At 34.8% G+C, this 15,304-nt stretch overlaps 2 protein-coding genes across 3 annotated transcripts; both read right to left on the reverse strand.

The window, feature by feature from the left end:
- Nucleotides 1-80: 80 nt before the first annotated feature.
- On the reverse strand, nt 81-5,206 carry LOC132180728 (B3 domain-containing protein At3g19184-like). 2 transcript variants are annotated; one of them, XM_059593643.1, is made up of 7 exons: nt 4,929-5,206; nt 4,729-4,830; nt 3,897-3,931; nt 3,632-3,794; nt 2,670-2,876; nt 652-751; nt 81-535 (listed from the first exon to the last, which is right to left on the reverse strand). In XM_059593643.1, exons 1-7 carry the CDS (start codon nt 5,061-5,063, stop codon nt 516-518), a joined length of 762 nt encoding a protein of 253 aa, XP_059449626.1. In that variant the 5' UTR covers nt 5,064-5,206; the 3' UTR covers nt 81-515. The 2 variants fall into 2 exon arrangements, with proteins under 2 accessions (XP_059449626.1, XP_059449635.1); XM_059593652.1 differs by having other exon boundaries at nt 81-539.
- A 3,672-nt stretch (nt 5,207-8,878) lies between these two features.
- Nucleotides 8,879-13,660, reverse strand: LOC132167424 (B3 domain-containing protein Os01g0234100-like). The gene is made up of 6 exons (XM_059578392.1): nt 13,476-13,660; nt 11,888-11,916; nt 11,632-11,794; nt 11,334-11,540; nt 10,013-10,103; nt 8,879-9,882 (listed from the first exon to the last, which is right to left on the reverse strand). The coding sequence occupies exons 1-6, from the start codon at nt 13,656-13,658 to the stop codon at nt 9,164-9,166; spliced, it is 1,392 nt and encodes a 463-aa protein (XP_059434375.1). The 5' UTR covers nt 13,659-13,660; the 3' UTR covers nt 8,879-9,163.
- Nucleotides 13,661-15,304: the final 1,644 nt, after the last annotated feature.

The raw sequence follows: 15,304 nt of genomic DNA on the forward strand, positions 1-15,304 counted from the left end.
GCCTCCGATAAGGCAAGTAGTGCCTCCAAGAAAGAAGTTTTGGCCTCAGAAGAGACGGGAAAGGGAGGGGGAAGAAGGAAGTAGGGATCATAGGGGTAGGGGAGGGAGGAGGAAGTGGAAACAAACCCCCTCCTCCCAAGGGGCTGCCGGAGAGAAAGGGTGGGATTACTTCATTGCAAAATCAGATACAAGTGTCAGACAAATTTTCAAAAACTCCAACAAGATTTTAAGAAATAACGTTGTAAGCTTCAATCATCATCAATGTCGTTTCTCTTTGTGTTACAATACAATCCACTGATAAAGCTGGCTAACTAAAGGAACATGTGTATTTCAAAGGAATGAAACAAAAAATATTCCTAACTCCCAAAGTATACAGCAATATTCTCAGTTAGCCTAGAGCACAGCCCCAGTAATGGAGAACCAAATTAACATTAGTACATTGCAGAGGAAGCTACAAAATTCTAATTCTGTACCATAGCTTTCTCGGAGCAAAATGAGGAAATTCCAGTAAGACATCAAGTATAAAGACTACTTTCTGCCTGGCAAAAAGAGAAAATAGATGGAAATATTAAATCAGCATGCATTTCTTTAAATATTCAGTTGCTATGCAAAAACCAACTTGTAAAAAGCTTCAGAGTGAAAAACAATTACTTGCTTTGATTCTTTTGGCACTCCTGTCCAAGTGTGAGACATCTGAATCGTTGTCATCATCTTCACTGTCTGTTAGCTTAGATGCCCTAATGATGTACACCTAGAAAGAATAAATCAGGTAATCACTATTCTTAAAAAGATACTTATAGATATGGTGTTTCAAAAGTGCAAATGTCAATAAAATAAAAAAAATAAAATAAAAATTGCATAACATAATTCAATCATATATAGCTTTCGAACAAGGTATTATTCTTCATTTCATTCAAGTACACAACAAACATCATAGATTTAATTAAAAAAAAATGTATATAGTATTGTGTAATAGAAAATGAATAGACAAAAAATCAAATCAATGATGTAGGATATAGATATATATAACTTGATACCGTCATGTTTATAAGTATCATGCTGCATAAAGGCTGGAAACAGTGGAAGAATATGTGGATACTCACTGTGTACTTGTGTAGTGTCCAGAAAATAATAATAATAATAATAATAATAATAATAATATGACAAGAGAGCACTCTTTAGAATAATATTTATTTCTCAATAATAAAATAATTTTGAAACACGCAAAATTGAATAATTTAAGTAGCCAAACCGTGCATATTAATTAAACAAAGAATTTTTCAAGGATGTATAAACTTGAGCAATTTCATATATATATATATATATATATATATATATATAAAAGCATATATGATTTTCCAATGATCATATATATAAAAGCATATATGATTTCCCAATGATCCATACATGTGACATTAATACATAACGTATACCCTAAAGGGAATCAAGTTCCTCTACATTTCTTAGAAAAACTTTTACATAGATATGTACAATAAAAAAATGAATCATTTTTTTTTTTTTTTTGGTACAATAGAAAATGAATAGGCAAAAAATCACATTAAAGTTGTTACATCTACGATATATAAACACTTATGTTGTTTAGATAATCCATACATATGAAATTCAGAACTAATGCATCATGCACACCTTAACGAGGACTAGGATCCTCAAGATTTCTCGATAAATTTTTTTTGTTGACATGTTTAATGAAATAGTATATCTAGTTTTGCGGAACAAAAAATGAGTAGGCAAAACATCATATCAATGTTGTAAGATATATATCTTAATAGACAATATATCATTTGATATGTCATATTTTTAGAATCATGTTCCATGAGGACAGAAAATGAGTAATTCTATAAGTTATTCTTATGTTCTTGTGTTACTCTAAGAATGGGGTGGCTTTTAAAATTACTATTCGATCAAAATTCAATAATAAACAATCACAAAGCCAATGGTAATTTTAAAAGATACATAATTCTTTGAATGACATAAGAAGAATACAAGAGTGACTTTTAGCATTATTCACCGAAAATCAATGAAAACAAAAGTAGATACTCGTGTAGTGTCTAAAAAAGGAAAAATATGACAAAAGAGCATTGTCTAGAACATATTTGTTTCTACATAATAAAATAACTTTGAAACAAGTGAAAATTGAAGCAAGAATAGTTCAAGTAGTCAAACCATGCATATTGATTTAGGAATATCAATGTTTTCATGTATGTGAAGAAAATTAGTAAAACATTTAATAATAAGCATATATGTTGTTTGAAGAATCCCATGCATGCATATATGACATTCAACCTTAATACATAATGCATACCCTAATAGAGATCAGGATCGACCATAAAATTACATAATGCATGCAGTTCAAACAAAACTAAGCACCAATAAAGTTAATGGTTTAGTGATCATACCCCATTTCTACTCATAAATATAAATGTTGTTTCTAAACATCTTAGGTTGCTCTTTTAAATCAATATGATGATAATTATATATAGTTAGCTGAGATTATGGAGGATAATGATTCTATTGAGCCATAGTTGAATCTTAAACGAATTCGTGTTGAAATAGATTTAGCAAATCTACCGGTTTATCCTTCAATCTTGTATGAAAGCATTAAACATAAACCAAACAATCATGACATCAATCCAAGTCCAACTGCTCACCTTAAATTTAGTAGGCTTAATTAATTGGAACACTAATGCATCACCATCAACTAGGTCATGACAAGTAGCAAAACCTTTCCAACCGCCACTAAGACCAGTTTTGTGAAAGAGGTATTTTGTTGGGGACTCATTTCCATCCTCATCTACTAAAGTAATCATTTCGTCCTTGGAGGGAAGGTGCGCCTTGCAAAACTGGACCGGCAGACCCTATTGGTAGGTAGAAGCAAAATGTTATCACAAAAATTTAGATATTACATCCAATTCTATCGTCCATATGAACAATCAAAATTTTACTAATACCATTTTCATTCAACAAATCGAAACTTCACAAATAATTCCTAAACTACCACGCGATTTGAAAAGATCCTTCAAAATTTTAAAACTTTTTAATTTCACCTCAAAACTTTCAATTGGATGCAATCTACCCATTTTCGTCAGTTTTTGAATGTTAAAAGTGATAAAATGACCTTTATGACCTTGAAACTTTTATAAAATTTCAAATTTACCCTTAATTTAAAATTGAATATTAAAAATTGAAGGCTAATTTGGTATTTTTAGTGGTTTCCGTTAGGGTTTAACGACAAAAATTGACAGAGTAGAGTCAATTGCATCAAATTGAAAGTTCATGGGGTAAAATTGAGAGTTTTTGAAATTTGGAAGAATTTCCTCAAAACACGTGGTAATTCAGAGGTTCTAAGTGAAGTTATTCATTCTACAAAAAGAACAAGATATCATGTCCAACCATTTAAAATGAAAATAAACAATTGAAAGTCTGAGACCTTTCAATTTTATGTCCAAATTTAAGTTTCAGCTGTGTTTAAACAATATTTTATGACACAAATCCATAAACAATATTTGTTTACAAGAAGTCTAAGAACAAACAGTGACTCAACACATATTACTGAAAGAACAGTCTTGGTTCAGAATATCATCTAACTTGTTTGAACAAGTCATTAACTTACCAGCCAAAATCCTCTGGTGACATGTGAATGGAGCATGGGCTTCAGGAAAGTGGGGAAGTCAGATCCCAAGCCTGATTCAACTTGTTCTGCTCTCTCAATTGCATCTTGCCTTGCTTCATCCGAAGCATAAAATCGGTTCAACAGGTCTCTTGGTTGATAGCTCCTACAAGTGAATCCCACAATAGTCATAATATAAACAAGCTACCAAAAAATACTCAGTCTTTCATTGATTACTGAAAAATTGAACGCTGAGGCATACACCAACCTTATGGGCCTCCTCCCCAAAGGTTCAAATGGTACCTGCCAAGAATCAAGAAGCTTTCAGATGAATCCAAAATAAAGCATTTGGACAATGTAAAACCATGTCTAAGCATCCATAGCAACTCAAAACATTACCAAAACCAATTTAAGAAACAATAAAAATACTCTATAATGGAAATCAATTAGGTGGATAGAAAACAACAGGGATTCAAGAAAACCTAAAAAGCAGAGAATAACATATAATACAAACTGCCAGATACTAATGAAACTCAAACCTAGTGGTTTCTAAAAATTAATAGACGGCATCAGACTGTTTTCTTTGCAACATTAGCAATTTGGCAACCTAGTAAGTCAATAAATTTGTAGGCCTAACTCATCTCATAAAATCGGTTCAATAAGACACGGTTGCCCATTCTTTATAAACATGTCAAATATCTTGTCAAGAGGCAATGCTCCTCAACACCCTCTTTCATATGCAAGCCAGTATTTTTTCTAGTCGTTGTCACGAGGTAAAAAGTGTGGCCCCATTCATCATATAGTAGGCTCTGATACTATAAAGAAATTCGTAAGTTTAACTCATCTCATAAAACCAGTTCAATAAGAGAGAGTTGTTCATTCCTTATAAATATGTCCAACATCTTGTTCACATGCAATGTGGGATTATTCCTCAACAGTGAGCACCTTAAATCTTCTAAAACAAACGGTTTCACTTTCAAACACTTTGACTATGTCTATGTTCAGCCAAAAAGAAAAAGAAAAAATCGAATCGAAAACAAATGCACAGTGACGGACTCTAGATTCGGTTTGTAATACAGAGAGAGAGACAGAGAACTGACTTCCTTGTAAATTGGAGGGGGCTTGGCGGCGACGCGGCTGGACCTTCTCACGCTCACAGAAGAGAGGTCTACCGGCTGCCTAAATCGCCTCACCTGCTTCACCTGCAAGTACAAATAACCCCAAAAAAAAAAATATAATTCCACCGTTACAATCAAACTTCAAAACCCAAAAAACAAACAGAGGGAGTTATCAAACCCACCGGAGAGGGCTTAGGGCTCGAGGCCTTGAGAGCTTGAGCGAGCTTCCCCAGATTCAGCTCCTCCAGTCTCTTCTTGTTCTCTTGCAGCCTCTGTCGCCGGCACTCCTCATAGCTTCGCTTCGTTTCGACCACCATTTTCCTTCTCAAACAACGATTCTCTCTCTTTTTTGTCCAGAGGAAGAGCCAATTCTTACAAATAAACAGCGAAACCAAAAAAATGGGGGAGAGAGTGTCTGACCGTTAGATGTCCTTTGTCCTATTCCGGACAATGGTCAATGGGAAATGTGGGATGGGCAACGGTCGTGTTTGAGCGCTGATTTGCCAAGTTTAAAACTTTTAATTTCAAAATGCGGCAACGTCAGTAGGACACGTTGCATTTTCCTAGGATTTTGAGCATTGCGTCCTTCCCCCGGAGAAATCCATAAATAAATGCGAAAATAAGATAAAAGTAGAAATAAAATAAAATAGACAAAGGAATTTTTATGTTGTTTGATCTATGACCTAGAGGAAAAATGATTAAGGCACAACTTAAACTTAACTTTGGCCCAACTTTTTTCTTAAGTTTTTTTTTAAAAAAAAAAAACTGCATGTGGAGGAGAGAGAGAGCCTTCAACGAGAGAGAAAAATTTGGTTTAAAAGTTAAACCAAAATTAGGTTTAAGTTGTGGCTGTATCACACCTCTTTATTGGGATCCGGATCCCCTCATATTAGAGGGAAATATGACATTCTCATATTTCTCAATCCTGGTCGTTCAATTTTATCCAACGCTCTACAGAGTGTCATGTATCCCACTATAAAATAATTAATAAAATATTATTTAACTTTTGAAAAGAAAATTAAAATTAAAATAACTCAATCCACCCCCAAGCGGCGGTTGGGGGTGGCTCCAAAGCCACCCCATGGCTAACTAGGGTGGTCGGCCACCCCATTGTTTTTATTCTTTCATTTTAGTTTTTTTTATTATTTTAATTATTATTTTTTTAAAAAAAAGTTAAATAATATTTTATTAATTATTTATAGTGGGACACGTGGCAATTTGTAGAGCGTTGAATAAAATTGGACGGCCAGGATTGAGAAATATGAGAATCTCATACTCTTCCTCTAATATGAGGGGATCCGGATCCAAATTGAGTGAATTGTTTACAATACAGCATGTTCTATTTATAGAGCTTATACATAAATGTAATCTTAATCAAATTCCCTAATTTAGGGTGATCAAATCCCTAAATTAGGCTAATCTAATCTTCATCAATTTTCATTAAATCTCTAACTTTAGGGTCATTCAAATATACTCTAACATCATCTCTCAAACTCAAGGTGTAAGATCCTGAAACCTTGAGTTTGACTTTATTATTATTATTATTTTGAAAGATAGCAAAACAATACAAAAGAGGGTCATTTATGAGCCAAAAAAGAGAGCCAACTTTAGGCTGACGTGGAAGCCAACTGTGGGCTGAAGTGGCATGGGTTTTAAACAATACCACAAAGGCCGGCCTGGATCTTAAACAATACCACAAAGGCCGAACAAAAAGAGAGCCAACTTTGGGCTGAAGTGACAGCTAACTTTGGACTGAAATGGCCTGGGTTTTAAACAATACCACCACTTCCTCTGATCTCCTACAGTAGATCCCCTCCATCACAGCACCTCTAGGTCTCCTTTATAGAACCATTTTGGTCCATTAGAAATTCCAAGTTCAAATATAAACCTAAAATATCAATTTGTCACACCACCCCGAAGGGTATCTCATCCACCGTTGTACTATTACTTCTTAGACTCCCTATCTCCCTTATAAGCTGGCTAGGAGCTAAGCAAAATGGGTTCGTCTGTTGATACCGACATCATCCACCATGAGTTGCTACAACTAACTTCGTTGATAACATTCCTAATTATATTTTTCACCTTCCTCATCCCCTGAATAGTTGTGACTAGATTGTTGTCAATATTTAATTTTCTTTTTGGTCTTTTATATTTTGGATATATATAAATTTTATGATTTTGTATATGTAAGAATCTAATGGCCCAAATGACACGGCACATATATAAATCGTTAAACCCCTAATAATATTAGATGATGTTATCTAATTGAAATCATATTAAGCTATTTTATTGTTGAAATAAGAGAAATGGATTTCTATTAACCTCCTATTTTGTTAGGAAGTGAGGTTATAATTGTAGAGGAAAATCGGTATGTATCCTATAAATTTAAGGAATCTCCATTAGTTTTGTGTAAAGTAAGAGGGAGGGTCAAGATTCAAGAATACTCACAAATTCTTTGAGATAGAAGTTTGCAAAAAATGTTTTGCTATTGAGTGCGACTTTCTATGCGATCATGGCACAAAACCCTTGTTTTGTGCCAACCACTCAGAGTTCGACACATTAGCTATGCAGGAAAAATGCAAGAAAACTATATGTTAGCAAAACACAAGATTCTTCCTCCACCCATCAATTTGAGCCACTTTCTGCCGCCGCCACCTCCCGGATCCGCCCACACCCAGACGCCCCAGCCCACCGCCTTTGTCTCTTTCTCTCTCTCTACCTGCCTCGCGGCCACCACCATGAAGATCTGGCTGCACGCCACCTCAAGGGTGGCTGGGGGTGGCCGAGAGCCTCCCCCATGAGGCCGGCGGAGAGAGAGAGAGAGATGGAGGCGGTGGGCTGGGCGGTTTCAGGCGGCGGCAGCAGGCAGAGGCGAGCAGTGGCTCAGATGATTGTGTGAGAGGAATAGTCTAGTGTTTTGTTCTCATTTTGGTTTTTTGTTCTAAGTTGAGGTGTCAGCTTCTGAATGGTGGGCATAAAAGCCTGGTTTTATGCCAAAACCGCATTGAAGTTAAACTCTTTGCTATTATGGAATCGGTGGGCATGAAAGCCTGGTTTTATGCCAAGACCGCATTGAAGTTAAACTCTTTGCTATTAGGAAATCCTATATGTTCTTTTATTTGTGTATTATTAATTTATTGTGAAAATCATCTTGGAATTTAATAAATATTCCATAGAAACTACATGGCCTCTCTACATTGTTATAGTTTAGAGACCCATTTATCAGAGTGGGGGGAGGGAGTTACAACTCCCTCCTCCCCGCCCCCTTTCTCTTTTCCCCTTCCCCCTCCCTTTTTTCTCCTCCACCGTAGATCGATCAGGGCGCGTATGTCAATGGTCCTCAGGGTGCTTTTTAGCGGGGCTTGGCTAGCCAGCAGTGGGGCGTGGAATGCGTGAGGGTGTATTGGGTTTTTTATTATTGTATTTTTGTTATTTTTTAAATAAGAATGTATTCTCTCTAGAGAATAACGGAATTGGTTTCCGATCAATTTTTTGTTTTCTTATGTTTCATTTTCTGGAAGTAAATCATAGACCGATGATGGAGGAGTTATCAAGTATAAAAAAGAATTGTCACTGTAGTAAAGGCAGTGAAGAGAATTGCAATTGATAAACACTAGTAGCAGATATAAAAAAGTCGGGGAATCAAGGACCTAGTAGCGGATAGAAACGTGATTCACCAAAATTTGTTGTAAATCTGAAACTGATTGAAACGGTAACTTTTCATACATATTGTCTTATAATAGCACGAAAGGCTATTATATATGTCACAAATAATGTTTGAGATGTGAAGATTTCAAATTATATCTTTAGCATTGTACGGAGTATTTTGTCCTATTTAATTGTTATATCAATAAAGAGATAATTTGTTCCCAAAAAAAAACAGACCCATTTATCCTGCAAGTAGCTCATATTATTTTTCTTAAATTTTAGGTTGTATTTACTTTAAAGTAATTTGTATGAACATGTTGGGAGATAGGTTTGCCTTGGAAAGTCCTTTGGATTTGAGCAAAGACAAACTTGTGTTGTATGTGTGTGTGTGTGAAAGAGAGAGAGCGAGAGAGAGAGAGAGAGAGAGAGAGAGATTGTCTAATAATTACAGCTTTTATCATAGGTAATCGTTGAAAGGCTTACAAAAAAGAGAATCAATAGATACACCATCTCCTCTGGCCATTGCTAACAGTTGTATGAGTTTCTCTAGTCATCCCTATCATTACATTAATCACCTTAACTTACAAAAAGATAGTTATAGTGCTGAGAAAAGTGTTCCTTTGTGAAACTATCAATTTATGTGTGAGAGAAACTTCACAAAAAAACATATATACCATTAAAATAAAACATCTCTTCACCATCAAGCATCAACATATTCCAGGCCCTGGAATTTGCACAAAAGCTGTGAACCAATGACAATAGTTCCTCATTACCAAGGGGCATTAGCCAGTTCTTCAAACATATGCTCAAGCCTCTCAGCAGTAGGATCCAGATTCTCAATCTCCACATCAAGGCTATTCATTTTCTCTTTTATATCCACAAGCTTTGCCTCCAGAGTTTGCTTCTCCTCTTCTGCATGAGCTCTATCAAGTCTAGCTTCTTTATACCTCATTGATTTCAGTGAAATATTCACAAGCTGCTCTAGCCGAGCACTCAGGAATCCCACATTCATGCCCAATGCCTCAAAAGCTTTCAAAGTCTTTTCCCAAGTGGAAAAATGATCTCGTGACGTGCAAATCTTGCAGGATCTAATGGCATCGGCAATGTTAATAGTCTCAGAAATTATTCCAGCAGCTAACTTACAGTTAAGACCCTCGAGGAGATGGTCATGAAGAAATGATTTCTGACTGCAACAGAGCTCATAGTACTTGGTCACAAGGAATTTGGAAAGCTCAGAGTTTATAACCAAACCATTAACGAGAATGATGAAATCCCCAATACTTCTAACTTGTTTGAAATCAACAACAGATTCTGATAATCTGATTCCATCCAAAATTTCTGAGCCAAAATCACTGTGATCTTCTAAAGGATCTGATATCGGCCCAAGATCAGTACCATAGACAGTCAGGCTATTCCTTTTAGCATTTTCTTGAGAAAGAGGCTCCAAACCCTCATTTACCGTCTCTTCACAAGCCTTGGTTTTCGTATCTGATTCACACAATTGAAACAAATAGAAAGGGAATTGAAGAAAGTAGCATTTTGTAGCCATTTAAAAGATGATCAAGGAGAGAAGAAAAGAAAAAAAGAAAAAGGCAATGTGAACTGCAAAACAACTTACTGCACTTCATTTGCTTCATGCAAGCATCCAACTTTAAGAGGGCAAGAGCACCATCCACTTCATCTGAATGATTAGATCTCACAATGTATACCTAAAATGGGTCATGTTACGTGTAGTCATTGTTAGGTAGTGAGTCTGTTATGAAGTATTATCAATTAGGTTATTTAGTTCATTAATGTTTTATAGTTGTTTTATTATTTTAATATTGTTGTGTGGGTAGGACTCTTATGTTATGTTTATCTCTTTTATCTTGTTATTTGTTATTTGGGTGGGCACAATTCAGTCCACCAGCAAACACAATTTCACCATACCAAACCGGTCTTTAGTGGGACAAACCCCATCAGGTTCTCATTTCACAACAGAGACAAGAAATTTGGTGATCAATGCAACCTGGTTTTGTGGTTCACCAGAAAAAAGAAAAAGAAGATTGCCTTCTTTGTTTGGTTTAGAAAAAAAAAAAAAAAAGGTTGAGTCAAAGGAGAAGAAAAAAGATTTTCACCGCAAGATTTTTACGACCTTGAGGACAAGGTCGATTCAAAGAGGGATGGAATGTTACGTGTAGTCATTGTTAGGTAGTGGGTCTGTTATGAAGTATTATCAATTAGGTTATTTAGTTCATTAATGTTTTATAGTTGTTTTATTATTTTAATATTGTTGTGTGGGTAGGACTCTTATGTTATGTTTATCTATTTTATCTTGTTATTTGTTATTTGAGTAGGATTAGATTTCCCTATTTTAAATGAAAATCCTATCTCATGTGGGACTCTATTTTCTATTGTTTTTAAATACTGCATTATTTATGAATAAGAAAATCAATCAAGTAAATTATTCAAACCCTGTGTTTGTAGGAGTTGAGAGCACCTCGAATTACTCATAGGAGGTTTAGGATTCCTCGAAAATCCTATAGGAGGTTCAGGATTTCTCGAAAATCCTACCATATCAATCTTTCTACTTAGTTCTCATCACGTTACATAAGCACATAACAGGTCAGGTGAAAATCACACATATAATAGCATTGACAAGTAACAGCTGCAAGCAGCATATAATAAATTATATCTGTTTAATCGACATGCAATGGAAAGAGAAAAGCTCCACTAGGCAAAAGTCCTTTAGGATTTTATTTTTTGCTAAGTAAATTGAAAGAGGAAAGACGTGGATAAGGCCAATAGGAGAGTTATTTGTTAAGGAAAAGATTACAAAATAATTGCTTAAGCCAACTCTTTGAACAGGCATTGAATGTTAGCAACGGATATTAAGCACTCAAGGATTTTGGGGGCGCAAGGTAATGTATAAGCAACAACAAGAGGGTTCAAATGACCACCTTAAACTTGGAAGGCTTGACTAAATGGAAAATCACGCTATCTCCCTCCAGTATCTTGTGAGCAATAGAAAACCCTCTCCATCCAGCACTTAGTCCCACCTTTTCCCAAAGATATTTTGTTTCAAATTCTTCCCCACTTTCATCTTCCAAAACAATTTTAGTATCATGCTTAGGCAAATGTGCATCACAAAAGTGCTTGGGGAGACCCTGTTATCCGAATGATTAAGCACATAAAATAAGTCTACTGACCCATACTTTATTCAATTTACAAGGTAAGCATGCACAAAGTTAGACTTACCAGCCAAAATCCAAAAGTAACATGAGATGGAAGCATAGTCTTGACAAGGCTAGGGAATTTGGGATCTAGAATTGCTTGAACCTCTTTTGCTTGTTGTGAAACAGAAGACTGAGCTTTGGATGTAGTATATAAGCTGTTGACTGTTGTTCTCTTTCTTTTAACACTGTGGCAGAAAGTGGAGGCAGCACTGTTAAAAGGTTATTAATTCTCCAAAATGCCATAACATGTTAAGTAGCAATCAATAATACTTACTGACCTTTTTAACTTCTCTGCATTATTGATTGCCTGCTCAAGAATCCATCAATAACTTGTATTAATTGAGTACTATAATTAATTAAATTAAATAATATACATGTAACACCCCACCCTAAATGATTTGATATTGTCCACTTTGGGCCAAATCGGCACGGTTTTAGTATTGAGTTTACCCCCAAAATCCCTCATACCATTTAGAGAGAGCATATTTCATATAAACACATCATTTTTTCCACACTCAGACAATGTGGGACGTCACAATACTATCATTCAAAAGAATGAGATACTAACAATCCAACAAAATAGAGTTCAGTAAAATGCAGACAATAAACAGTAACCTAATTGAGAAAGCTGACCAGCACAAGTACAATGGAACATGAATTTGGTTTAGTAAAATATTTGGAAATAAGTGGTGGAGATTAGTGACTATGAGAATAGCAAGTCAGCTTTTTTCTTCATTGGCACAACTTTCAGGAGTCCCAGCTATGTCCTTGAACATGCAGTACAGAGATAGTTTGTATTATTTTCTGTATTCAAAAACAAAAACAAAAACAGGATAGGATGACACAGAAAATGTGTTTATTTGATGACTTCTAAAAACTGATTTTCAAAGAGCTAGGGCTGTGAACAACTGTTTCCTGTTTTCAAGAAACCCAACTTAGGTGCCCTGCCTCCACTATATATGTAACACCCCGCTCTGAGTAATATGATATTGTTTGCTTTGGGTCAAGCTAGTACGGTTTTATTATTAGGTTTACCCCAAGAGGCCTCATACCATTTAGAGATAGCATATTTCATATAAACACATCATCCTTTCCACACCTTGGCAACGTAGGACGTAACAATATACCTCCCATTTAAAGTTTTTTAAAAAATTTACATGTTGGGCCTCACTTGTTGAGGGGAGTGTAGATCCATACGCGAAGAAAGTGTAAGAAAAATAATCTATCAGTTTCTAAAGATTGTTGTCAAACACCAGCTCCAGTTAGGGCTTGTCTAATTGAATTTAAAATTGAAGACAATGAAAAGTCTTAAGCATTAGTGGCTCCACTGGTTAAAATTCATGTTTTCTCTTGTCATAACAAAAACAAAAACATTAACCAACAACCAAAAAAATAAAACTAAAACACAAAACCTATTTTTACCTTTATGTCGTATAAGAAGAACACTTTTTTAAACCAAAAAAAAAAAAACCCAAAACGACTTTTAACTTTTTCAAACCTCTCAAATGTAAAACAGCTCTCAAAAACACTGGCATTTGACATTTCAAAAACATAAATGAGTCGATGATAGCAAAGAGTGTCAAGCTGAAACATGAAATATTAAGTTAAATAGGAGGTTTAGTAGAGGCAGAGTTTGAAATCGGGCAACCTGGTACGATCATAAAACATCGACCAAAGATAATGAGAAGTTGAGTTTAATCACTGAATATTCTATCAGACAGACAGCCATTAAAATTTTGTGTCAATCAGAGATTTAGTTGCAGTGCTTATTTCGGAACAAAAAACCAAAATACCCAACAACAACAAAAAAACATCTAAAAAATAGGAAAAAACAAAAGAAAAGGACTACGACAAAGTGATTCTCACTTGCTTAGCAGCCGTAGTGGTGAACCCCGAACCCGAAGTTTCTTTCTGAAAGAGCATTTCCTTGGTCATCGGTAGCCTCCCCAGCTTTTTCCTTGGCTTTAACAAGAGAAACTCATAGTCAAGGTCGGGGACCATGAGAGAAGGAATAGGAGGGCAATCTCTCTGCTTTTGAGCTACAGCCATTGTTCTCTCTGTCTCTCACTTTCTTTCTGTTTTTTGTTTTTGTTTTTGTTTTGTCTTTTTCTCAAGAATGGGCAACAAAGAAAGTGGAAGATGACAGGTCTTTGCTATTTACCAAAATGGAGCCAAAATTTCAAAAATGGCCGCAGATCTGTGCCCATGTGCAACCCTTTCCCGTACCTGACCTCAAACCTTTTTGAACAAAAAATATAAAAATAAAATAACAAATAACTTAACAAGCAAAGCATTCACAATATATTAAGAGGTTGGAGAAAAGTTCAGGTTCCTCTCTTATATTACTACTTAACTGATAATGTTTTCACAAGCTTTTAATTGAGATAATGTGCTAAACTACCAATAACTGTCAATGTCTCTCTCAATAATAAAAATAGCTTAATAAAATAATTAAAAAAATAAAACTAATTTTTTTAAAAAAATGAAAACCAAACTTTGGAAATTTATTAAAAATAAACAAATAATCATTTTTTCTTAAAGAAAAAAAATTATTATTATTATTTTTTTTTTTTGAATTTATTGAAGTATTTTTGTTTTATTGAAAAAAAATTCAAGATTTATTTTGTCTTTTTGCTAGACTTTGGGAATATTGTCAATTTTTTGATAGTTTAGGCGAGACATTGTCGCAATTAAAAGTTTAAAAAGACATTATCAATTGGATGATAATTTGAAGAAAGTATGTGAATTTTTTTTCCAAAAAATTACTTTATCTTTAATATCACATCATAATCAAAAAGTTTTTTTAAAAAAAAATCATCTATTTTTTAGAACCAAGCACCTTGCTAATATAATTAATTAATACAATCATGGTTTGTTTAGTAATCTTTTAGGTTGAATATTTTTAAAATTTTATAAAAAGTATTAGATTCAAATTGTAACGCAATACTAACTTTGGGGAGTAATTCTAGAAATCACTCTTGTATCCCTCTTGTGTCACTCTAAGAATAAGGAGGCTTTTAAAATCATCATTTGATCAAAATTAAATAATGATCAATTACAAAGCCAATGGTAATTTTAGAAGCCACCCTATTCTTAGAGTGACACAAAAGTGACTTGTAGCATTACTCAACTTTTGATTGACAGAATACTTGCATATTTCGGGTGAAATTACTATTTTAAGAATAACTTCCATAAGGTTTTGGTACAAACCAAGACTTTTGTAACCTCCAATAAGAGCATGACAAGTTTGCATGAACACCAAAAATAAGCTAAAACACCTAATTTTTTTTTTTCACCAATACCTTATACGCGTTAAAATAAACTTCTAGAATAAAATTTTCCTATTCATCCTACGTAGATCCACCATTAGCCACCAGACCCGCGGCTGGCTAGCCAAGATCACGTCGGCAGCTCTCTGTCACTGGGTAAGTTCTCCTTCCCTCTCTCTCTCTTTCTCACCGACACCAGCAACTCTTTGTCTCCCTCTCTCTCTTACACACACACCAACAGCAAAGAACAAAGTTTATCTGTCACCGGCAGCAGAGCACAAAATCTCTTTGTAACCGGCTGCCTTTGGATTTTTTTGGTTAGAGAGAAAGAGTATTTTGGCCCCTTCCTTTGGATTTTTTTGGTTAGAGAATATAGGGTTTAGGGTTTGGTTTGTCTGAGTAGGATGAATATAAAAAGTTTATTCT

This window comes from Corylus avellana, chromosome ca1 (genome assembly GCF_901000735.1).
Source record: "Corylus avellana chromosome ca1, CavTom2PMs-1.0".
Lineage (NCBI taxonomy): Eukaryota > Viridiplantae > Streptophyta > Magnoliopsida > Fagales > Betulaceae > Corylus > Corylus avellana.